Genomic DNA, 20,954 nt, shown 5'->3' with positions numbered 1-20,954 from the left:
TCTATCATTCCGCCCCCCCCCCCGCTCCGCGAGTCAGAAAACCCCTTTTTCATTTCCAAATGAGAAAAAAATCTCATTTGGAGCACCAAATTGCATCTATAAGGCCAGGTGAAAATGCAAAATTATTTACAAAATGGATTGGGTGTTGAAGTGTGCTATATTGCACCAAATTGCATCTGAGGCCACCTGGAAATGCAAAAAAATTCCAAAGGGGAGGGGGACACCCCCTCCCCCTAGAACCCTCCCCCAGGCCGGCCATCAGTCTTCAGCCCCCCCCCCCCACTCAAAAGTACCTTCCTACGCCACTGCTGTCCTCACACGACGACAAAAACATTTTCGGGAACAACTTTAGTTCACCACCATTCAAAACGGTATATTCACATTTCAGCAGATTTGGACAAACGCTCTAGAATTTTCAGAAAACGATCTCTCGTGACCTCAAATGTATAGAATATGTTCGCATGCATGAAAACTTAACTTACACAAACCACTGGTGAAATTTCAGGCATATCGAGTGAAAATGACGAAATAGCAGTCATTCAGACACGATGGCAAAAAGTGACAGATTTCAGCAGTATCGCTATAGCTCTCAGCTGAAAGCTTTGTCGAGCTACAAAGGAGGAGAGGAATACCCACCCACTATACTAGGTCACGCCACCCCTTATAACGCTACGATGGAAACTAAAAATATGTGTGCGTATAACTTCTGCGGAATCCGGTAATTTCATTATTCCTCTTCCAACATGCATGTTTCTGATTGAACATCTCTAGGAGAAAATACGACAGTATCTTAAAATATGACTCACCTTTCGGGAACTTCGCTTCCTGGAACGGTAACAGGGCTCTAAGTTTAATTCAAAGAAATTTCCGCGTAAGTCCTCATTTTGACTGGCACATTAGCTCTTCAAAATGACGAGGTAGCAACAGAAAGCGCTTTATCTTCGAGGAAATTTGGCCATGGACCCCCACCGCATCTCTTGCCAGCAAGGGCGGCGGAAGCACTTTTAATCTGGGGGGGGGGGGCACCGACGTCGAAGGGCACTTTGCAGAAATTCGATTGGACTGATGCAGCCTGATATTTAGTAACTCTTACTGTATTATCTTATATGCGTATACACATCACTCCATCAACGCCCCCCCCCCTCAGTGGCGGAGCTAGGGGTATTGGTCAGGGGGCGAGAATGGTCTGTAGGCCGGGGGCAGTTTCGACACTATCTAAGCTGAGCGCCACCACAGGTTGGCGGAGCGTACAGAAATTTTTTGAGTAAAGATACCCCCTAGATCGCCGGAAATGACCCTTTCCGGGCCTTGCTAATTTGCAGATAAATGAAGAATAAATAGGTGTCATCGCCAATTTGTCAGAAAATTACACCAACAAAATGTGACAAATGTCAATAGGTATTTGAGAGCGCAATAAAATAGTCAATAATCGCGAATAAGTAAAAAGTGGTAAAAAGCTGAAAATGGCGCCAGCAGTCATTTTGAGTCCGTCAGGAGGGCATCCGCCCCTCTGACTGTATGGACGCTTCGCCACTGCCCCCCGCCCCCCCCCCCCCTCAAGGAAAAAATGCATACTAGCACTGCAATATCCAATGTGCAAATTGGAAACAAAATGAGGTGAAATCATTATAAAGTCCAAGTCCCTGCACACGCGATCGATACATGCATGAAAGCAAATGAAATATGTCAAAATACGAAAGGATGGGGTAGGTTATGGGATATTAAACTATACTCATTATTCATAGTAGGCTATAAATGGCTTCTGCTTATTACAAAGTCCAAATGTAATATAGCAATGTATTTTTGGATATGTATTAGGATTTTTTAGCCAAATTGAATATGCATAATGGCACCCACCAGAATGTTAGAAGCCTTGTGGTAGTAAACATTTGAGTTTGACCCACAGAAATTCATTAATACTTCTTAATTAGGATTAGATCTCTTACTGAAATATCGCTGACCTAATAAGGTGATCAAGAGTACAATTTTTTATGTAGAAAAAGGGCACATTTCAATCCTGAGGAAAAGTGGGGGGGGGCACATTCCCCCTGTGCCCCCCCCGGTTCCGCCGCCCTTGCTTGCCAGCCAATAACAATATACCCATAGCCCAAACACCCTCTTACCCTTCTGATGATGTTACCACTTCAGGCAAGGTAATTTTTAATCCTCTTCCGTCTTTCCTCTCGCTGATGAATTTAGGGGGGGGGGGTGGCAATGAAAAGAAGCCACCACCAGCCTCATTGTGATATGGCAAACTAAAGGTATCTATTAGAAGTAATCGGCGAGGTGACCAATCCTGCGATAACTTTAAGGAATACATCAATATATTTACACACATCCAGGTGTTATTGCACGGGCAGCCAACAAACGGGTCAGATTCAAGATTTGTTATGATTGAACACTCATTTACAGAGAGTAGGTACATCTTTTAGTGTCATATGGCCCGTGGGCAGAATACATTATTAATTGATGCCATTCACTGTGTCATCTTGAAACCTGCTCTTGTATTTTACCCCATCACATTGCTATTCAGTGATCCTAGTTTCATTCCATAACATAAAATCAATGTCATGCCATGTGTTTAGTGTTCTGTTCCTTTTCATTGTCATTTTCAGCTATTGCCAAATAATGCTGGTAGTACTGCTCACAATTTAACTTTAGGTGAGCCTCTTGTGCCTTTGTTTTGATGATTATTTATGGTATGTAGACAACTATAGACTAGAGAGGATGAAGGATTTGATTGTTTATGGTATGTAGACCAGTGGCGTAGGAAGGTACTTTTGAGTGGGGGGGCTGAAGACTGATGGCCAGCTTGGGGGAGGGGTCTAAGGGGAGGGGGTGTCCCCCTCCCCTTTGGAATTTTTTGCATTTCCAGGTGGCCTTAGATGCAATTTGGTGCAATATAGCACACTTCAACACCCACTCCATTTTGTAAACTTAATTTTGTATTTTCACCTGGCCTTAGATGCAATTTGGTGCTCCAAATGAGATTTTTTTCTCATTTGGAAATGAAAAAGGGGTTTTCTGACTTGCGACCCGGGGGGCGGAATGATACTTCCGCCCCTCCACATTTTTCACTGGGGGGCTGGCGCCCCCCCGGTTCCTACGCCCTTGATGTAGACAACATAGACTAGAGAGCCTGGAGGATTTGATTGTTTATGGTATGTAGACAACTTAGACTAGAGAGCCTGGAGGATTTGATTGTTTATGGTATGTAGACAACATAGACTAGAGAGCCTGGAGGATTTGATTATTTATGGTATGTAGACAACATAGACTAGAGAGCCTGGAGGATTTGATTATTTATGGTATGTAGACAACTATAGACTAGAGAGCCTGGAGGATTTGATTATTTATGGTATGTAGACAACATAGACTAGAGAGCCTGGAGGATTTGATTATTTATGGTATGTAGACAACTATAGACTAGAGAGCCTGGAGGATTTGATTATTTATGGTATGTAGACAACTATAGACTAGAGAGCCTGGAGGATTTGTGATTTCTTGCTGTATAATTTGCTCAATATTCCACTAAACTATTTGACTGATGCAGACCAAGTGAGTTAAATTTGTCCAAGAATTATGTGAGAACCAGAAGATTTTCAGATCTTACTTGTAGCACTTTCTCATGAGTATCAACCAATTAATTCTCTTGTAAGGAAATTACAATACAGAAGTTGTATGCCAACATGTACCAATAGCCAGCAAAAAGTCTTCCTTTGTGAAATAGATGAATGTATGAGCAAATGGACATTTTCTTTTACCTATGTTGAGCTAGCAAATCAGCCCTGCCACCATACCATACCATACCACTAATAATTGTTATTAATGAATGAGAGTTAAACGACATTGTTTATACACTGTGAAATATTTATTTAATGGCAAAGCCATCAAGTATATACCACAGAGAATAAGGCCAATTTTGAGACCATATGAGGTAAGCTGTTAAAGCACCACTTGAGTGTGTTCAAGGCATCCAACACAACAACAAAAAGGAGATTACCCCTGCTCGACTCCCAAGAGGTCCTACGGGGGATAATATATAATATATATATATAATATCTAATATATACACAACTAGATAATCCAGCCTTTGAAGTATATTTTATTTCTTGGCTGACTGTCTGTATTATTAAAGATTACTTCAGACCTATTGTTTCTTCACCAACTAGACTGGACTAGTTGACCAAACTATGTACACAAAAAGAAACTATAGTATCGGAGAACCCACAGGTTAATTGTAGCTTTATTTTTGGTATTATCATATATACAATGATCTCAGACTTTCACCTGTTTACCTCACATGACCTTTGACCTCTTCAGAGAACACTAGGGTGGATGTAGACTTACCATGTAAGAAGTTAATCCAAATTTTTCTTTTGGTGTTATCATGTTTAAAAGCATTTTAGACTTTGACAACCATTTGACCTCAAATACCTTCCCCAACAATAAAAGCAGCCAAGAGTTTCTAATGGGTACCTGCAAACCAAGTATTATATTCACAAGGGCTTGAATTTGTAAAATTAGCTATTTTATGAGGTATTCAGATTTTTCTGCTCAAATGACCTTTGACCTCTAAAATCTGCTCAATGTGTAGTACTCATTAAGAGGCACATAACTATGACATTATTCAATGCTACAGATGTTCAATTAACTTGTTCAAAACTTGCTCTTCATATTTTGATCACTTGATGCACGCTACGCTTGGTGACTTGTCACACACACGCGTACACCCACGATCACCATGGCATAGATTCATTTTGTCTTCACCAAGGAACCAAACACTACTTTCAGTACGGTATTCACATTTTGGTCTTGCATTGTATGTTGTAGCAATTTGGAATACAGATTCTGTCAATCATGTTGCTGGAACATTCAAAAGGAGTCTATGACAACAAAACATTCGATTCAGGCTACACTTTTATTTGAGGTACAAAATAAATGAGCTTGAATGAAAAATGCATTAATTTTTTCACTGCCAGATTCTTACTTCAAGTTAATTAAGGCAAGAAATTACTGTAAAAAAGAACTTATATTCTATTTTCCTATTTTTCACTATTAGAAATGTGGATCATAATAAGATTTTTTATAATATGGAATAAGGATAGTCTACAACAGTATGTATAGAATGAGATTACATATGTATATAAATGATGTTGTAAATACAAAGCATAACACCTCTTTAATCTTTATACCCAAAATCAGTGTGATATATTTACTTTAACACACAGTTTATTAAATTGTAAATTCACCAATAATAATAATTATGACTTGCATACCACATCAAGTGATCTTGACTAATATTTCCATACTATTCACCCTAGAAATGTCATCAATAAGCCAGAGCCAGTATACTATTAACCCTTCTCCAACACCACATGACCAATCTGTATACATTGGTCTAAAATGGTGTTAAGAATTATTAAATTATTGACATAACAGACATAATCTGACCAAAATATCAAACAGTCACTGCATTCTTATGATAGTAATGGGCCTATAAATTAAATTCATCGCTTATAATCTAGTTCCCAGACACCTGTAATTACAATAAAGAATTAAGAGTTTCAAAATGATGTGATTAATGAGAAATAGCGAGAAGGGAGTAAGTATTCAACTTCCTATAAATCTCAAGTAGTAATAATGTTCCAACAAAAACACCTCTTAAATTTCAAGGTATTTGCTCCTTTTCCAGATAATTCTTCAATTTGAACAATCACAATAATAAGGTACCTACACTATCTTATAAGTTGTAAAAGTTTCTTCTATCAATCTAATTTTTTTTTTTCTTGAGTTCCAAATTAACACTCTCATTTCTGGAGAAAAAAATATTGTCAAATCAATCTTGTTACATCACAAATAACAAACAAATTGGGTGACAACTAGAGAAATAGTAATAATATCCTCTTTTAAACTTTCAGACATGGCATTTGTAAAGGAAACTGTCGTATTGTTCCAATAATATGTGAGCACAAGTGTGAAGATGAGGTGTAATTAACAAACTTAAAGTAATAATAAAAACAAAAAACTTTCTTTGGACCCACTTTCCCTAAATCATTATATTCTATCAGAAAACTGTAAGACCATTTTCTCACATTTGAAGCAACAATTCTTGTGTGTACTTATTTTATACTAACAGTCATAATCAGAACTGTCTTACCAGCAAACTGTCAAATATGAATCTCCATAAGAAAAACAATAACCAAACACACTATAAAATTATAATTTTGGCAACTAGTGAAGAAATAGAGAATACTATACAAAAGAAATTTGAAGAGAGAGATGAGAGAGGTATGTTTATAGACTGGAAAGAGTCTGTGGTATGCTGAAATTAGCAAATCACAGATAAACCTGATAATTAAAGAAACTAATAAGTAACAAACGTATTCTACATAGACATAGGCCAAAAGATAACATCACATTTTTATGTTAAATTGATGCCAGAGTATCTTACAATAATGTGGTTGTCCTAAACAAGGAACTTCTCTGCCAATTTATAACACAGCAAATTGAAATTTGCCTAAGTGGTACATTATGGATGGTAAGTGGGAAAGGAGATTTCCAACAAAGATTTGAGAAGGAAATGCAATTTAAAGGACTTTTGTCTACTTCATCAGTAAATTTGGAGCTACTTTAAGTATGTCTGCAACTAGAGGGCAGCATGCTATATTGTTGTGTATGTGGAAATAACTGTAATCTTTCAAATGATGTACTTCTTGGATTTAGAGCAGAATTTTGTGATTATTTCTCATAAGGCTTGTCCATGTTGTTAAACATTTCCAAAATCAAGTTACTGCAAAGTTGCAACACTCCTATTAAATGCACTGAAGAAAGATCTAAGGAACATCTTAAACAACATCTCTGTTGATGTGTAATTAATTCCAGCTAACATAATTCAAACTATCACTCAACTCAACCAATGTTTTTACAATGACAGCATAAAATTAGGGATTTGGCCTACAATTTGCAACAAGTTTAAGAGATGGTCACCAAACAAGTTTCATTTATGGTACCCTTGATTATTGGGTTTGTTCTTTTGTTTTTGATTGTAATTTTATAGTTTAACTTATTCTGTTTGAATGTCTGGTAAGAATAACAAACATAAAATAGAGTACATATCAAGACTCCTTGCAAATTTAAAATTAGTAAACTGAATGGTTTCTATTTGAAAGTTAATGCTTTCATAAATGTAGATATAGCATGCTTTATTAAAATCATGATTGTTGGTTGGGACAAATAGAAGGAATGTTCATTCACCAGAGAACAAACATATTCATATCCAGGTATTTACATCAAAATATTGGAAAAACCAATCAAGTGCAGGTACTTGATATAGAAAACTAAGAGACATGCCAAAATAGGGTAAAATAATATTGAAATATAAAGCAGGGAGATGAGAAACTAATGTCAGTGCAAGGGAGACATTTAGAGGATAGAGTGAGACTACTGTATATTAATAACAAACATGTAAAGCATGCTGTAGCAGTCTGACTTCACACACTTCCTTTCTTACCACGGCATTCTCTTATTTTACATTAAGTTTAACAACTTACTTCTACAGTTTACATTTGTTAACACCTACGGGTGTATAAGAGACATCACCATTGACAAAGATTAGTACTAATTCCAATATATTTGAATGCTAACAAAGCTAATGCTACTTGTAAAATGTAACCAAAGCCACCAATTAAAGCAGTGAATGTATTGCAACTAGGGTTTAAGATATACAACAAGGCACAACAGATATTAACACAAGCAGCCATCCACTTTCCTTTTTCCACTACATTTCTCACAATTCCTGCATTTTATCATAAAAAATATATAATGAGAGCACTGAAAGCTGTTCTCTAAGATTTTAAAGCATCAAAAGTTTCCTTCAAAATTTATTTTTTGGCATTAAATGAGGAACAAAACTGATTTTTATTTTCATTTCTGTTTCCTCCATATGTAGATGCAGAATCACTCAATCAATCATTAAAACACAACAGAATCCAGTGAAATGGTCTAATTTTATATCCATTGCCAGCAAAATAACAATGTTTAAATGGAAACATACTAATCCTTTGTTATTATTGTTGTTATATAGTTGTTATTATTAATTGGCAGGCCCTTAACTATTACAAATAGATTAGTTGTAATTATTAATTGGCAGGCCCATTAATTACAAATTTAAATAGATTGCAAGAGAAGTATAACAGTGTTGATACGTTGCAGCATGTTGCCAAAATTAACTAAGTAACTTCACACTGTCCTTAAACTTCAGAGACAATCAGAAACCAGTAAACCAGAAACATTTTGTTATAAAGAAAGGAAAAGCTATTCATTATATGAAAAATGATCTGATTGTTTGAAATTTAAATATGCTAAATTAACTATCCAGTAGGATGTGAAAATGACAACAGTTGCTCATTACCAAAATTAAAAGCTTGTAATGCTGTAAAATTGAAGAGAATTCCTCATCACAACTTCACCTAGCATGGTTCTTTTCAAATGACAGTGAACCCTATGATTTGAACAAATAACCAAGGCTTGAAAGTTCCTTTCATAAAGAAACAAAGGAGCCTCCCTACTTCATTTTTATTCTTATTTGTCAATAGACAATAACACACTTATCAGTAGGTCATAAATGATAATACCAGGTAGTTGTCCTTCCTTTGGTTTAGTTTTTTGTTAGTTACTTCCTCACCAATGATTCCTCACCAATCCAAAGATTTTCCAGTCTTGCCAATAAATTTATCACTTTTTTACAAAACAGCTAAGAATATAAAAGATTTCACACAACTAATTCTTATTTCTAAGTCATTACAAATATTTAGTACGATTGAATACATACTGGTATCATCCACTCTCAACTAATAGTCCCTGCAACTAATATGAAATGAACATTGTACTTATACTTAATGGTTACAAAGCAAATGTGAAACTACAGTTGGAGAGTCTAATATAGATAATCACAACAAAAGAGTTCACTGCCACCAGCAGGAAAACCTAATTTAATTCCATTATTCTTTTTGATTTCCTTTCTATGTATATTTGAAGAGTCAAAACTGGTGGATACGCATCAGGAGAGAGGGATTAATGGCATTACTTGGATCAATCTAGTCTCAAAAGTTATGATGTTCTTTCTGGTTTGCTTATGAAAACACTTTCAGGAAAAAAACCTACTGCAAACAACTTGCAGAAATGGAACAGAAGGGATTGATTTGACACATGTGGAAAAACAAAAGTTTTTTTAATGTCTTGAAGCAAGTTTGACTAATACAAAGAAATTGCTAAAGATCAATCCATTACTCATTAAAGAGGTAGTGTAGCTACTGTTCTACTTGGATGTGCAATTTGTATGTATATTGATACTGTATTTCAAGGTTTAGCTTCTTACTGTATCTCCAAGCAAGTATCTGTATTTTATAATATTTTCATATAAACTAAAAATGAAATAACAAACAACTGATGTATTTTTGCCACAAAATCAGACTATCCTGATATAACAAATATTTCCTAAATAATAATAATCATAATAATAATAACAATAATAATCAGGCAGTTAATTAATCTAGAAACAATCGTCATGAGCACTCAACCAATGGAAGAACCTAAGAGCACTTTTGTTAGCAAAGCATATACTTTATCATTTTACTTCCTTCAGTTAAATTTAAATTTCTTTCAAAGCCCTTGGTACTAAATTTGTCTTGATTATCAAGGTACTCTGTGCTTTACAAGTACTGAATGTAAATATCATCTTACCACCTTAGCCATGTGATTATCAATTCTACAGTACCACCAACAAGAACAAAACAATTACCCAACCACATGGCCAAACATTGTTCACGCACTATTTTTTGGTGGTTTGTGCTCGACTTCTTTCGGTTAGGGGTCTTCGCGAAGAAGGAACACTGTTCCTGAAGAGACAAAAAATTGCAAGTCATTCTCAATAATCCACTGTTGGAGGAGGCTTTGGGAAAGATTACTGAAGATTAGTGATGAAAGTGTGTCTGATTGTGAAAGGCAAAGGTATCAATACATACCATGAAAACTGCCAAAGTTTTTCTAAGTTCCCAACACCATGGAATTGCTCAGCATATTTGGCCAGATAAATAAAGGTTTGGCATAAGCAACATATGATGACAATAAATAGGATGGTTTCCATCGATTAAAAGTACTGCCTAAAATTGAAAATGTTAGGGATGTGAAAAGTTAGAAGTAAGTCTTGCCCACTAACAAATCTATCATAATACTTCAGTGGTAAGGTGAGATTTTTACTTCCAAGTATGTTATCCACCAGAGTAGGTGTTTATTTACAAATTATACTTTCTAATTTTAAACTTGTACAAATCTGAAGTAGGGAATGGGGAGTAGGACTTATTTTATTAAAATAACTTCAAGTATTCTGGTAAAGTTTTCCCTTTTTGAATTGTTCTCTCCTGTATGAAATACAACTATATTCAACGCCTTTCCTTTACATGGTCAGTTTGATATTCCTATCTGCTTATAAGAAACAACAAAACCAACTGAGGAGATATTTTGGAAGCATTTCTTAAAACATTCAACATATAAAGCATATACAGCTAAACCATTACCACTATTTTCAAGCAGTAGTGGTGTGGCAAGGATGAGCATTGGATAACTTTAGTTATTCCAGCTTGAGCTCAAAGGGAAGCTGGAAGACTAGCAGGAACCATTTTAGAGGCAAAATGCAAATTAAGTCACAAATAAAAGTATACAAATATATTAAACCTTCACTGACTCTAGAAAGAGTTTTGTGTTGGCAGACTGAAATTCTATTCAGACCTGACCTGTCTATCCATGTATTTTAATTGCTAAACTATTATTTGTTTTAATATTCTTCTCTGTGTTACAGAGAGAGACAGTAATACCAGTCTGTTTAAAGTGCCATGGCAGGTACAGCAAAATGAAAGCAGTATATGAAATTTTAGTTAGGTGGGATGAACAGCAAGGTTTGACACATTAAAACACGATTATTAATAATGAGATAACTTTGTTAGAATGCAAGACAGATCTGGAAGGGTTACAAGATTAATAAAAGTGATCAGAGTTGAGATGGAAACAGTTCCTCGGGAAGACATTGTCAGGGTTTGTCAGTCTCCCTGTTCTTACAATTTATGAGCATGCTAAGCAGGACGGATTCAACTAGTACCTTGCAAACAGAGAAACCACTGCATGCTCAAAGATACTGATCTTACAAGATTTCACACTCATGTCTACTTTCACACTATTCATCCTCTTTCAAGGCTAACTCTTCATCTCGATGTCATAAGAGAGAAAACTCTCCCAGGAGCAGTATAATCTCTTTTTTCTCCATAGTTAAAGCTGGGTACTCTCTGTAGAGTCGTTAAGGTCTATCGAGTTAGATCGAGAGGAAGAAGTGCCCTCCACCTTCGCCCGCTTCCACTGAGCTCGATGTCTTAAAAGAAATGTGTCAGGGTTTATCATAGAAGAAGAAGGCAAATGAAAAAGCATGGAAATGTTTAAAGAAAAGGTGAGCTGTGTGCAAGGAGTGACAGAGAGAGAGTGTGATTGGCATTTATTGGAGATACATGCAGGCCCTTTACTTAATAGTCTCTTAACAATGCAAGCAGCTTGTAATTATTCAAATCAAAGTGGGCCGTTTATTCATTAGCTGCTTCTCTCCATAAATGCCTTTTGTCTTTTCCTAAACATGTTATTATGTAACCACACACGAAGATGTCTTCGCCATATATTATCATGGCTTGTCCTTAATGCTATGAAACAACATGAGAATATTAGCACATTGTGAAAGAATGATGAAAAAACTAAACTGAAGTAAGAAAAGCTCTGACAAAACAAGTCTGACTGCAACATTTGGTGGAGCTGTATCACAATGCACTGGTAACACTAATCATAACATTCCAGTCCAGATTCATGGCTGCCATGTTCAAACACTAACATTTTAAGGTCAGAAGATCATACTCTCAATACAGCTATGCTTGCATAGATAATCAAAGCATTCATTCTACCAACAGTGAGTTACCATGACATATTAAAGCTTCCTTAACATGTCCTTGCTAATATTCTTAACAGTTGATCACAGTTAAAGGTCTTCTAGCAAATCAGTATCTTGTTAATACCAGCTTTGTTGATACTTGCAATAAGGGATCAAGTACTGGTACTCAGCCAATACACATTAAGTACACGAACACTATTGTGCTGTAATATTAAAAATATATTGTTATCATAATATATCATTGTACCATGTAATATACTATATGCAACAATGATATTGTGGGTGTTTTATATTATATTAAATATGATACAATGTTATTGTATGATACCATGTGAATCTCATATACATATACATGTACATATATATATATATATATATATATATATATATATATATATATATATATATATATATATATATATATATATATATATATATATATATATATATATATATTTATATATATTTATATATTTATATAGGAATAGTGTATTCGATGAGAGTGATTTCTGTATATAATTCTACAACTTGTTTAGGTTATGTACTGATGATGAGATGCTTACCTTGGAGAGTTATTACTGGTGTTGCCTTTGTTAGCCCTGATCTGTTTACCCAAATGGGTAATCCATTTCTGTTGTTCCTCTGCACTACTAGCCATGAGTAACATGTGCTTGGCTGTCTTGACATCAATATTCACTAAAGGAAAAGGAATCAAGACAAGTCAGAAATTATTTGCAAAGGCAATGAGCTTGTACTTTAATTTGAGGTTTATTGGATAAGCTAATACATCTAATAAGAGGTCATTGCAAACTCAACTGCAACAGAGAGGGATTGGCTGCGCTCAGTCAAGCAGAACTCATTATTACCTGGCACCCTCTTCTGAAGTTTGCAAAACCATTGTTAGTCTTAAATCCAATTAAAACAATAGATCTATCAAACCTTGAAAGACTTTATCTATCCAAAATGGTCAAATTCCTTAGTTATGACTTTATCTTAAGAATCAGCTAATGCACCACAGCTTTCGGAAGCTGTTTTAGGAGTTATATTTGGTGCATTTGTCATTTTTTATCTTTTTCTGGTGAATACATTTCACACACGAAATAGATTTTCTCTGTAGAGGCTTAAGCCAGTCGTATATATGGTATGGTGGGACAGGCCAAAGTATGGTGGGACATGCCAATGGTGGGACAGGCCAAAGTATGGTGGGACAGGCCAAAGTATGGTGGGACAGGCCAAAGTATGGTGGGACAGGCCAAAGTATGGTGGGACAGGCCAATGTATTTTCTTAAACATTTGCAAGAAGTCTACATGCTCTTCTGTTTCAACAGAACATGAATGTAAATCAATCTCATTAAGGATGAACAACATTCACTTTTGCATAATTTTTGTTGCAAGTAGTAGGAAGCTTTTCAAACTGTTGCTGGTGGTTCCAGTTGAACCTGTATTGCAGTGTCTGAACTAGAAAATCATTAACGAAGGAAAAAAAACTGGGGCCTGGGCTAACGGAGCTGGCTAAGTTACTTAGTATTCCAGCAAAATGTGGGTCCATATGAGACGACCATGACCCTCCATCATCCTGACCAGGCCTATCCAGCTTCTTTTCTACTGCTTCCTCACCCTCCTTCACCAATCCAAAGCCGGATTAACAAAACATTAATCCTTTTGGAAGTGCTAACCTCCCTTGTAAAATTACTGCCCAGAAGGACGATTGTATGTCGCAAATCTACCTTTGACATAATTTAGTCTTGTCGTTGTAGCAGTTTTGCATGTATATGGCAATTCAACCAAGTCCCTGTCATTTCTTCACTTTCCTCATTCTTTGTAAGAATTTTTGTTAACCAAAGCACCATAGGCTACTTTTCACTAGGCAATATCAAGCTACAGGAGGGAACATGTATGTGAGACAACAGTAACCCCCTAACTTGGCCTATCCAGCTGCTTCACCCCTCCTCCCCATTCCCCAAAACAAAATAAAATATGTTACCCTTTAGGAAATGGCTAATGCCCTTGCAAAGTTGATGCACACAAGTACAATTGTTTATCACACAGCCACCTTTCAGAGAATTAAGTAACCTCATCCTGCCATCATAGCAGTTTTGCATGTATTTGGCTATTTAGCCCCAGTTCAGCCTCTTGAGAGGAACAATGAATTTCATCTATTATTATCCTGTGTGATTCATCAGTCCCTAACCCAGTATAGGGTGGCAGTCAAGTTCAGTTTCATTTTGTGGGTATCTCGTGAAAGGCAACCAGTTTTGACTATATGGCCTGGCAAAGGAGTATGATGGGAACTTACACAGCAAAGTGCATTCCAATGTCTGCTTCCCCATAAGACACCAACGTGTGTCAGTGGTAAGAGATAATACATCTATACAGGTGACTACTAAAATCGCTATCTGAAACAACATCCACGGAAACTGACCAAAATTTCTGTGAACGTTACAGAAATGTTCAAACAAACTTTTTTTTCTTCATGGAATTTCATTTTTATAAATCAAAGCATTCAAGATTAGCGGAAACAAAGATGGTGACGTTTTGTTTGAGTATAGGCTGCTACAACAGTGTAGCATACTATTGTACTACATGTGTTAGAACTGAGTGTATACAAACAACAGCTCAGACCGCAGTAGTAAGCAATGATGTATACAATAGGCTGGGACAATGACATGCTGACCTGGACTTCTTCGGGGGCAAACAGGCCGTTTTGTTTATATTTTGAGGGGGAGGGGTACAGTTATGACTCTGAAAAATAATCTTGTGAAACACAAGAAACAAATTGTAGCTACAAGATCTTTATTCTTCACCATTTCGCTGACCACCTGTTGTATATGCATATCAAACTCAGGCGCAAAAACCTTCATATCACTAAGCTTGGCACAAATCACAGCAACTCTGCAAAGAAATATTGCACTGTGTATTATAAACATGTGGTTTACTTCTTCATACAAATCATGGCAATCTGCAAGAAATGTTTGTGTATATAAAACATGCAGTATACATCTCTGTACAAATCAAATTCACAGGGTTATGTTTGAGAAATAATCTGATGATAAGTTGAACAAATGTATGCTTCCCCTTCATAGATCCTCAACATTCTGCATGCGTAGTTTTGCACAGATCTCACATCTTACATTACAGGATGATTTTTAATATGGCTCGTTGATGGAAAGTAATGACTACACATACAGTTACAGTTTTGAAGGTGCACTACACTGTCTATGTTAACGATGTGTAATTAATGCTTTAAATAAAATAGTATCATTTCCCTTGCTTTGCAACTCTTGTCAGTTAATACTATACCACACTTGAACCAGGCTGGGTGGCGTAGGCTACTCACTGTGTACCTAAGCTGTTTCTTTCATGTGTTGATAATTTAATTTGGAATTTTTCGATGCGACTGAGTGACGTAATTCAGAATATCCACCCTCACACAGTGTACTTCCTTTCCGTTAGTGGCAGGCATTTGACTTTTGCAGTGGCCATTTAATTGATCATGGTCACTGTGTGCAATCAGACATTTGTCTTACAAAAAGTCAACACACAACATAGTTTCTTATTATTATGTTCTACTGCACTACAAAATCTGGTATAAATTGAAAGCTGATAATGTTCCGATTATGACATTACTAACAAATAGAATATCACATGTGAATGTAATGGCATTATTGCCATCTTTGAAAGCCTCTTTCATGATATTACTTTGAAGATATCTGGCATATTTGACAAAGTTTGCAGCATTCACAGCATCAATACATACCTTTGCAAGGGGGGCAAAACTCTTCATTCTTGTCATGGTGCTCTTTGTGAACTTTCAAATGACATACTGTAAATGAAAAGGGTCAGAGGGGTGAAAATTATCACAAAGAAACACTCAAATAAGTTAACTGTATGTTCTGTGTGAAGTGACTGGTGTATGAATCCAATTCCAAGGTGTGGACCTGGCAGACAACTTGGTAGATAGATAACATTTGTAAGTATCATGCTGGACAGCGATGGAGTTGTAAGTTAAAGGTGGTACAGCAACACAAACCAGCAAATCCAGCAAGTCTGTAGGTTATGGTCAGGAAAGGCTCTTTGAAGACACTCTGAGGTGTTTTTAAGTTGCTTAAACGGTTATACAGGCTTGATATTGACTATTGGAATGTTTGCTCATTGTCATAGTACACTATAAATTGAAAGGTAAAATGCTTTAAATCCCTAACACCCATAGATGGCAGAGAGAGGTAATAAAATCAATACTGAACTACTTTCAATCATGCCAGTGGTGCTCATACAAGCAGAATTGCAGACCAGCTGTAGTTTGTGAATGATGGTGGTGGTGGTACTTACATCTGCACTCCAAAGCTGGTGGAGGTCTGATTACACTGCTGAGAATCTTGTTGCAAGACTCACAGGTGGTTGGCATGTGGAAATGCACAACCACCAGCTCATGGTTCTTGTATTTTATGATGTTTTTATCCTGTTGGTAAGAAAAATTTTGATCATAGGTATTGCAATAGTCATACAGAACTCAACAGGTACAAACAAGAATTTGATACCAACTATGGGATACAAAGTGTTCAGAATTGGATCAAATTCAGGTGTGACTTGCTCGCTAAATCTGACTTGGTGCACATATCCAAGATGGTGTCTTAATCTGATCTACTGCAATCATATATGGAGTACTAGCCAAAGATCTAAAGCTGCCCTAAGAGTGAAGGCGAGGAACAGGTTTCCTTTAAGTAATTGGAACTTAGACAATTCCTGAACACCCTATGTAAACCTACATTTTGACCAAGTTAAAATCAAATTTCTGTTCTTTCATTGATAACTTGGTGAAAAATAGACTCTCAGCTGTAAACAACAGAGATGGTTTTAATGACCTTTCATGACCTCCACTTTCACATATCACTAGTCCTCTATACCAATCCTTTATGGGCAGAAAAATTTAAATCACCAAGGCACAGCAAATAGACAAAAATTTGAAAGGTTATGGAAGTTTCAAACCGGAAGAACACATCACTTCTGCCAGTGGCTGTTGTGGTAATATAAACTAAAATATACAACCCTCATTCTCAGTGTAAATGAGAAATTTACAGAAGTTTGACCAGATATCCTTATACACTGGTGAAATGTTTGTTCACCTTATCAAGAAGACATGCTTCAAAGAGTCATTCTGATGACAACTGCCATAACAAAGAGATCACCCAACATGCTCCTCAATATAACACGCTATAAATATGCATTAAGTTTTAAATCTGCTTGATACTACAATCAAAATACTGCATACAAGAAATAACTAAAGAATGACTTAATAACTGACAATAATAATGAACTGACCTCTGCTTTGTCAGAGGGGTTGTTTTCTGCTGGCTGATCTGCTTTCCTTCGGGTCTCTCCTTCCCCTGCATAAAGGAGCTGGAATATCCTTGGAATGTCTCTGGCCTCAGCTCGAATAACATCACCTTGAGTGACTGCCCGTACATGAAAGAGTTTGCTGTTGGTAGCATATTACCAAAGTAAAATTTAAAAGCAGAATTAGGTTTCAAAAGATCAGGAGTGTAAGACAACATATATAGGTCCAATGCAAGGCTCTTGGAACAAAACACATAATAGTACATAACACATTGTAAAACATGATTAGCCAGGTCAAATTTGGTTCAAGGAGCCTCTTACCATGCATCAGCAAGGAAGCAAATATAGACCATCCCAAGTTTCTTGATCATTACTACTATGTACTCACTCTATGTCTAGGATCACTGTAGGCTTGTTGCCAGCTTTCTCATTCTCCGACTCATAGAATATAACCTTCTGAGAACTGACTTCAACGACATGTTTATTCCATCCAGAACGACGAATATTCCTCCCAGCTGGTAATGACAGAGTCCCTTCTAAGTGATCTACAACATCAAAAGACAAGTCAGTGTGTTGATAAGTTTAAACAGTAAGATTTTAAAAGTTATACAATCAAACTAACAATGTTCTCAAGCTTTAATGCTACTATTATATATTTAGCCTGAATGTAAACAAACCTTTATAACTACTTCAATTCTGCCCTTAGCTTTACTTATGTAACAAACCTTTATCAACACTTCCATACTGTCCTTAGTTTACTAATTCAACAAACCTTCATCGACACTTCAATTCCGTTCTTAGCTTTACTAATTCAACAAACCTTCATCGACACTTCCAATTCTGTCCTTAGCTTTACTTATTCAACAAACCTTCATCAACACTTCCAATTCTGTCCTTAGCTTTACTTATTCAACAAACCTTCATCAACACTTCAATTCTGTCCTTAGCTTTACTTATGTAACAAACCTTCATCAACACTTCCAATTCTGTCCTTAGCTTTACTTATTCAACAAACCTTCATCAACACTTCAATTCTGTCCTTAGCTTTACTTATGTAACAAACCTTCATCAACACTTCCATACTGTCCTTAGTTTACTAATTCAACAAACCTTCATCGACACTTCAATTCCGTTCTTAGCTTTACTAATTCAACAAACCTTCATCAACACTTCCAATTCTGTCCTTAGCTTTACTTATTCAACAAACCTTCATCAACACTTCCAATTCTGTCCTTAGCTTTACTTATTCAACAAACCTTCATCAACACTTCAATTCTGTCCTTAGCTTTACTTATTCAACAAACCTTCATCAACACTTCAATTCTGTTCTTAGCTTTACTAATTCAACAAACCTTCATCAACACTTCCAATTCTGTCCTTAGCTTTACTTATTCAACAAACCTTCATCAACACTTCCAATTCTGTCCTTAGCTTTACTTATTCAACAAACCTTCATCAACACTTCAATTCTGTCCTTAGCTTTACTTATGTAACAAACCTTCATCAACACTTCCAATTCTGTCCTTAGCTTTACTTATTCAACAAACCTTCATCAACACTTCAATTCTGTCCTTAGCTTTACTTATGTAACAAACCTTCATCAACACTTCCATACTGTCCTTAGTTTACTAATTCAACAAACCTTCATCGACACTTCAATTCCGTTCTTAGCTTTACTAATTCAACAAACCTTCATCAACACTTCCAATTCTGTCCTTAGCTTTACTTATTCAACAAACCTTCATCAACACTTCCAATTCTGTCCTTAGCTTTACTTATTCAACAAACCTTCATCAACACTTCAATTCTGTCCTTAGCTTTACTTATTCAACAAACCTTCATCAACACTTCAATTCTGTTCTTAGCTTTACTAATTCAACAAACCTTCATCAACACTTCCAATTCTGTCCTTAGCTTTACTTATTCAACAAACCTTCATCAACACTTCCAATTCTGTCCTTAGCTTTACTTATTCAACAAACCTTCATCAACACTTCAATTCTGTCCTTAGCTTTACTTATGTAACAAACCTTCATCAACACTTCAATTCTGTTCTTAGCTTTACTAATTCAACAAACCTTCATCAACACTTCCAATTCTGTCCTTAGCTTTACTTATTCAACAAACCTTCATCAACACTTCCAATTCTGTCCTTAGCTTTACTTATTCAACAAACCTTCATCACCACTTCAATTCTGTCCTTAGCTTTACTTATTCAACAAACCTTCATCAAGACTTCAATTCTGTCCTTAGCTTTAATTATTGAACAATCCTTCATCAAGACTTCCAATTCTGTCCTTAGCTTTACTTATTCAACAAACCTTCATCAACACTTCCAATTCTGTCCTTAGCTTTACTTATTCAACAAACCTTCATCAACACTTCAATTCTGTCCTTAGCTTTATTATTCAACAAACCTTCATCACCACTTTCATTTTCTCCCACACTTGAGTGACTGTTGGAATCCACACTGCTCTGTGCTAACTTCAGCTTTCTGCGGAGAGCTTCCACCTCACTAATTCGGCTTGCTACCTCCATCTCAAGATCCTGTCTCTTCTGGGTTTCCTCTTGAAGAAGCTTTAGATGGATATGTTACTCAAATGTTATCATCTAAAAGTATTTCTCAGCCTCTCAAGACAGAAACATCTAAATGATGCTTAATTACCACACAAACTGTAAGTAGTAGCCCTCCCCCCCCCCCCCCTTCCGTTCTATTCAGCAAATGCACAAAATTAAATACTGCTATGGAACAGCAACTTCAATTGCCCACATAATGAGGAGAGGTTGACTGCACACATGAATCCATTAAAGTCATGGATTTAAAAAAAAAAATTAATAGTAAAGGAAGGCTCGCAAATTTAACTGAGGATCATCACCAGCCCAGCCATTGCTATCCAGTGTAATGACACAGCATCTAGCTGGTAATGAGTCATGCTTGAACGCACACATTTCCTGGCTTCCAAGAGTCTGTGGACAAATGCATGTACTGACCACAAATTAAGCCTCTAAAACAAAAGAAGACCAGACAATGAACTGGCCACAAAAGGATCATAAAAACCTCTGTGCAGGTTCAAGAATTTTTTATCAATGAGCAGCCTGTAAATTTATCCTGTCTATAATCCCTCTTAACATCCTGTAAATTTCCTTGTCAGTCTTTCCTTGTATGAAATAAACGAATGAAAAAAACATAAAGTTTGAGAATTTCAATATTTGCGATTGAATCACGAACGTATACAGTAGCTATAACTATGAGAGCAAAGCACTTGCTATGGGCTACCAGAGCTAGCTGCTTGATGACAACAAAAACACCTGCACTTGACAAACTATGCCTAAACTCCCCACATATCTCCGACCACATGATAGCCTAACATAAAATAAGTTAACATGGAAATCCAGCCTAACCATCTGTATATACTAAACTAAAATGTCCATGGAATACTTTCAATATTGCTGCTATCTTTCGACCACATGTTAGCCTACCACCACACTAAGTCAACGGTAAAATCTTGCCAAACCATTAGTTTGCAAAACCAAAAAAAAGTCTTGAAGAGGAAATGTAGTATTTTGCGTACACTGGTGCTGTAGTGATGGATTGAAGGTTTTAACTTCGAGTACTTTTCACCAGTACAATATGTAC

The 20,954-nt window shown here is 36.3% G+C and overlaps 1 protein-coding gene across 5 annotated transcripts in view; it reads right to left on the bottom strand.

Moving 5' to 3' along the window:
* The window catches only part of LOC139973459 (rho-associated protein kinase 2-like), a 199,202-nt gene that overhangs the window by 102,784 nt on the left and 75,464 nt on the right, over positions 1-20,954 (bottom strand). For 4 of the 5 annotated variants that reach the window (XM_071980149.1, XM_071980152.1, XM_071980151.1 and 1 more), the window contains 7 exons: positions 19,735-19,894; positions 17,706-17,862; positions 17,303-17,459; positions 16,313-16,442; positions 15,741-15,806; positions 12,547-12,679; positions 9,906-11,422 (listed from right to left, as the gene is read on the bottom strand). In XM_071980149.1, the coding sequence (XP_071836250.1) occupies positions 11,323-11,422; positions 12,547-12,679; positions 15,741-15,806; positions 16,313-16,442; positions 17,303-17,459; positions 17,706-17,862; positions 19,735-19,894 (903 nt within the window). In that variant the 3' untranslated portion in view covers positions 9,906-11,322. The other variant, XM_071980153.1, reaches the window with a different exon arrangement.

Source organism: Apostichopus japonicus, chromosome 9, assembly GCF_037975245.1.
Source record: "Apostichopus japonicus isolate 1M-3 chromosome 9, ASM3797524v1, whole genome shotgun sequence".
In the NCBI taxonomy this organism is placed as follows: Eukaryota; Metazoa; Echinodermata; class Holothuroidea; order Aspidochirotida; family Stichopodidae; genus Apostichopus; species Apostichopus japonicus.
The sequence above is the reverse complement of the archived record's forward strand: the minus strand, read 5'-3'. Positions and strand labels throughout refer to the sequence as shown.